Here is a 5,497-nt window from a genome sequence, read left to right on the forward strand (position 1 = left end):
GGAGGGGCGGGATGGAGATGTGGGGGGATGGAGCAGAATGGAGGAAGTCAGGGCGGACACGGGGAGGTTGGGATGGAGGCCCGTGCCCCGGCCCCAGCTGCCCTTCGAGAAGAACTGCGGCGAGGACAACAAATGCGTGCCCGACCTCCACATGGACCTCAGCTTCTCAGGGTATGTCCCCCCCCCACGGCCCCACCTCGCCAGGGGGCACCCCGGGTCCCAGCCCCACACCCACCGCCGCCCCCTAGGCTGGAGGAGCTGGTGGTGGGCGCCACTGAGGAGGTCACCATCACCGTCACCGTGCACAACGCCGGGGAGGACGCGTACGGGGCCCACGTGGAGCTGCGGTACCCGGCGGCGCTCTCCTACCGCAAGGCCACCACGCTGCAGGTGCCCACGGGGGCGGGGGGAGCAGCACCCCACAGGGGCTGCCCCACGTTCCCCCAGGTCCCTCAGAGCCCCTCCAGATGCTCTCGGGACCCCAAAATCCCATCCCAGATGTTCTCAAGACCCCATAGACGTCATTATGGCAGCCGGAACTCCATCCAGATGCCCTCGGGATCCCCAGATTCCCCTACAGCTGCCACCGTGACCCCAAATGTCCTCAAGATCCCATAGAATCCCATACGTCCCCACATCTCAAACCCCATCCAGAGGCCCTCAAGATGCCCGAGTTCCTCCAGATGTCCTCCAGACCCCAAACCCCATCCAGAGGCCCCCAAGACCCCGAAAGTTCCTCCAAATGCCCGCAAGACCACAGAGAATCCCAGATGTCCCCAAAACGCCAAACCCCACTCAGATGAACCCAAACCCCTCCACCCACCCCTCTGCCCCCAGACCCCACCCCACATCCCCCCCGCATCCCCCCATCCACCCGCCCCACAGCTCACCCCATGCCCCGCAGCCCCACCACAGGTCCCTGGCACAGCACTGCAGCTCGGTGTCTCCGGGAGGCGGGCACATGCTCTGCAACATCAGCCACCCCGTGCTGTGGGCCGGCCAACGGGTGCGCTGCTGTGGGGCGCTATGGGGCTCTTTAGGATACTGTGGGGTTCTGTGGGATCTGTGGGACACTATGGGGCTCTGTGGGGTGCTGTGCGGTTCTGTGGGATCTCGGGGGCTCTAAGAGACGCTATGGGGCTCTATGGCATGCTGTGGAGAGCTATGGGCAGTATGGGGCTCTGTGGGGCACTACGTGCACCATGGGGCTCGATGGGGCTCTGTGGGGTGCTATGGGGTTCTGTGGGATCTATGGGACACTATGGGGCTCTATGGGGTGCTATGTGCTCTACAGGATGCTACGGGCTCTGTGGCAGTTTACGAGGCTCTAAGGGCTCTATGGGGTGCTGTGGGGCTCTGTGGGGAGCTATGAGACTCTATGGGATCTGTGGGGCACTATGTGCCCTATGGGGCTCTATAGGGCTTTATGGAACTCTGTGGGGCTCTACCGTCTCCGTGGGGCTCTATGAGGTCTATGGGGTGCTATGGGGCTCTGTGGGGGTCTGTGGGGCTCTATATGGCTTTATGGGACTCTATGGGGTGCTATGGGCTCTGTGGGGCTCTCTGGGGTGCTGTGGGGCTGAGCCCCGCACCCCGTGCCCCCGCAGCTGGTGTTCACTGTCACCATGGATGTGCCCCACGAGGCTGAGCTGGGGGACAGAGCGGAGGTGGTGGCCTCGGCCAGCAGGTGGGTGACAGCGCGCGGCGCCGGGTGACACGGCCACGCTGCATGGCGCCGACACCGTGACGCGGTGTGACGCCGGGTGACAGAACGACGCCGTGACACCGCGTGACGTGGGGTGACCTCACGTGACAACGTCACAAAGGGCGGCGCGGCGCGACGCCGTGACGCGGGGTGACGCCGTGACTCTGTATGGCGTGGGGTGACGTGCTTGGACGCGGCGTGACGCGCGGTGCCGTGCCGTGATCCCACGCGTCCCCGTGTCCCCGCAGCGTCCCCCCGCCCGTGGACTCGGTGCAGGTTCGTGCCGCGCTCCCGGTGCTGTACAGCGTGCTGCTGGTGCTCAGCAGGTGGGTCCGCCCCCCCCGTGCCCCACGTCCGCGTGCTCCGCGCCCCGCCCGGCGACCCGACGCGCCCCGCCCCCGCGATGTCCCCCCCCACCGTCCCCACGGGCTGTCCCCGCATCCCGACGTTGCTGCGGCCCCGGGGACGGTCGCTGCGTTGCTGCGGCCCCCGCCGACGTCCCCTGGGTTTCCCGGCGTTCCCGCATCCCCGGCGTCCCCGCGTCCCCTCAGATTTCCCCGGCGTCCCGGTGACCCCCGTCCCCGCGCCGTTCCCCGCTGTCTCCCGCAGTTCCCCGTCGTCCACGCGCTCGGTGCCCGCGGGTCACGTGTCCCTGCAGCATCGCTACCACGTGGCCGCGCACGGCTGGCGCCGCCCCCCCGGCAACGTCAGCATCCGGGTGCCCACGGCGCTGGGCGGGGCCGAGCTCTGGGAGCGGCTGGAGGTGGCGGGGCCACAGGTGGGGGCGGGGCCGCGGGTGGGCGGGGTCAGCGGGGACCCAGCAGGGGAGGTCAGCCCGGCCGGCCCCACGCACTCGCCAGAGCCCCACGGGCCTCGTTGCCCCACAGAGTACCACAGACCCAACGGAGCCCCATAGGCCCCACAGAGCCCACTGCCCTATAGAACCCTATAGAGTACCACGGATCACGTGGGGCCTGTAGGGCCCCGTAGACCCCATAGAGCCCCACGGACCCCATAGAAACCCCTGGAGTACCACAGACCGTATAGAAACCGTCGAGTCCCACAGAGCTCCACTGACCTCATTGCACCACAGACCCCGCTGCCCCACGGCATCCGTTAGGCCCCATGTGAGCCCCATCTGCCCCCAGCACTACAGCTGTGCCCCCTGCTCCCCGGGGGTTCCAGAACCGCCCCCTGCCCCGGTGTCAGCAGGTTGGGGGTTGCCCTATGGGTCTGGGTCCTGCTGTGGGGCTGGGTTCTGCTATAGGGCCAGGTCCCACTATTGGTCTGGGTCTTCCTATGGGTCGGGGGGCTCGCTATGGGTCTGGAGATGCATGGGGATCTGCTATGGGGCTGGGAGTTCTTTATGGGGTTGGGTCCTACTGTGGGGCCAGATTCCACTGTCAGTCTGGATTCCTCTACGGGTGTAGGGATTCCCTATGGGGATGGGGTTCTTCTATGGGTCTGAGGAGCTCTTTATGGAGCTGGGGTCTGCTGTGGGTCTGGAGATACTTATGGGTCTAGGGGCTCACTGTGGGTCTGGGGATCTTCTACGGGGCTGAGTCCCACTATGGGACCAGGTTCTGCTATGGGTTTGGATTCTGCTATGGGTTGTTGGGGGGTGGTGACACTTATGGGGATGGGGCTTTCCTATAAGGTTCGGGTTTTGCTATAGGGTTTGCAGTTCCCCTGTGGGTATGGGTCCTGCTATAGGGCTGGATTCCTTTATGTGTTTGAGGCTCCCATATAGGTCTGGGGGGTTCCCTATGGGGCTGCGAGTCAACTGTGCATCTAGGGGTTCTCTATGGGGCTGAGCCCCGCTGTGGGGCTGGGAGCTTGCTATGGGGACATTTGTAGGGCTGAGGGCTCACAGTGGGGTTTTGGGTTCCCTATGGGTCTGAGTTTCACTGTGGGGCTGGGGGCACCCTTTGGGGCTGGAAGCTTCTATGGGGCCGAGTGGGTGTGGGGGTCCGCTATGGGGCTAGGTATTTGCTCTGGGTGTGGGGTTCCCCTAGGGGGCTGGGGATTTCCTATGGGTTTAGGGGCTCCCAATAGGGCTGGGGTTTTGCTATAGGATCTAGGGTTCTCCCATAAAAGTGGGTCCCGCTGCAGAGATGGAACCAGCTATGGGGCTGTGTCCCACAGACACCTGACCCCACTGTGCCCTCCATCCCCCCACAGTCCTGTGACACTGCCCCATATTCCTCGGGGGTCCAGGACCCCACCCCTCTCCTGCAGCAGAACCCGGTGGTGGTGAGTGCCCCGTAGCCCCGCCCCCTTTCGTTGGCCACGCCCCTGCATCGCCCAATCCCCGCCTGCTTCCTTAGCCCCGCCCTTCTCCGTAGCTCCGCCCTTTTCCTACAACCCTGCCCTTCCCACAGCCACGCCCCCTTCCCTGTAACCCCACCCACTTCTCCCCCATCCCCTGCCCCATTCCTTGGCTCCGCCCCCGGCCACGCAGGCCTGCCCTTTCCCTTTGCCCCGCCCCCTTTCCCTATGACCCCGCCCCCTTCCCCGGCCCCACCCCCCGGCTGCTCTCCACCAATAGGACTGCACCGTGGCCCGCTGCCAGGAGTGGCGCTGTCCGTGGGGTGACCCGCTGCCCCCCGGGGGCCTGGAGTTCAACGTCACGGGGCAGCTGCGGCGGGACTGGGTGGAGCAGGTGGGCGGGGCTGTGGGAGGTGCGGGGCGGGGCTATGGGTCGGCGCGGGGTTATGTGATGTGGGGTGGGGCTATGGGGAGATGTGGGGCAGGGATATGGGGATATATGGTGCGGGGTTATGAGGAGATGTGGAATGGGGTTATGGGGATATATAATGTGGGGCTATGGGGAGATGTGGGCGGGGCTTATTGGGGCTGCGCGGTGGTGTGGGCAGGGCTGTTGGAATCTATGGACTCTACGGGGCTCTATGGGGTTTACGGGGCCCTGGCGGGCAGCTGTGGGGCTGAGGAACGCTATGGGGTGGCTATGGGGACACGTGGGGTTGGAGGTACTATGGGGCAGCCACGGGGCAGCTGTGGGGCATGAGAATGCAGTGGGGCTGGGGAAGTCTATGGGGCTGCCGTAGGACCGGGAGTTCTGTGGGGTGGCTGTGGGGCTGGAGAACGTTATGAGGTGGTTATGGGGAGATGCGGGACTGCTGCGGGGCTGGGGTGTGCTATGGGGCTGTTATGGGGAGATGCAGCAGCAGCTGTGGGGCTGGGGTGTGCCGTGAGGCTGCGAAAGGGTCGCTATGGGGCTGGGGAACATCATCATGCGGCGAGTGCCGCGGGGCTGAGGCTGTTATGGGGCAGGTGTGGGGCCGCTATGGGGCCGGGCGTGCTAATAAGGGGAGATGTGAGGCGGCCGTGCTGCTGGAGAATGCCAGGGGGCAGAAAAACCCTAGGGGGCTGCTCGGGGGAGCTGTGGGGCAGCCGTGGGGCTGCAGGAGCAGCGGGCGTGCCGGGGTCTGCGGGGAGACGGGGAGGAAACGGGGGGTGGGCGTGGTCACGGGGAGCGTGGGCGGGGCCACGCGGAGACGTGGGCGGGGCCACGCGGAGACGTGGGCGGGGCCCCGCACCTCCCCTCCCCGCGCTCCTCTCCCCACAGCTGCCCCTCCCCCACGTGGAACTGCAGAGCTCGGCGCGGCTGCGGCTCGAGGGGCGGCGCTACCGGAACGCGGGGCAGGACCGGCTGCAGGTGGGCGGGGCCCGGGGGGACGACCCGTTCCGCCCCACGGAGCCCCGCAGAGCTCGCGGAGCCCCCTGTACCGCGCAGAGCGCGCGGAACCTCGCGGAGCGCGTCGCCCCGCG

The 5,497-nt window shown here is 66.6% G+C and overlaps 1 protein-coding gene across 1 annotated transcript in view; it reads left to right on the plus strand.

Moving 5' to 3' along the window:
• The window catches only part of LOC110405943 (integrin alpha-D-like), a 15,541-nt gene that overhangs the window by 8,267 nt on the left and 1,777 nt on the right, over positions 1-5,497 (plus strand). Inside the window, exons 18-26 of the mRNA XM_021411787.1 lie at positions 98-171; positions 249-390; positions 905-1,006; positions 1,608-1,687; positions 1,954-2,031; positions 2,315-2,483; positions 3,887-3,958; positions 4,254-4,367; positions 5,295-5,494. Of these exons, the coding sequence (XP_021267462.1) occupies positions 98-171; positions 249-390; positions 905-1,006; positions 1,608-1,687; positions 1,954-2,031; positions 2,315-2,483; positions 3,887-3,958; positions 4,254-4,367; positions 5,295-5,494 (1,031 nt within the window). The remainder of the gene's footprint in view (positions 1-97; positions 172-248; positions 391-904; positions 1,007-1,607; positions 1,688-1,953; positions 2,032-2,314; positions 2,484-3,886; positions 3,959-4,253; positions 4,368-5,294; positions 5,495-5,497) is intronic.

This window comes from Numida meleagris, chromosome 13 (assembly GCF_002078875.1).
Source record: "Numida meleagris isolate 19003 breed g44 Domestic line chromosome 13, NumMel1.0, whole genome shotgun sequence".
In the NCBI taxonomy this organism is placed as follows: domain Eukaryota; kingdom Metazoa; phylum Chordata; class Aves; order Galliformes; family Numididae; genus Numida; species Numida meleagris.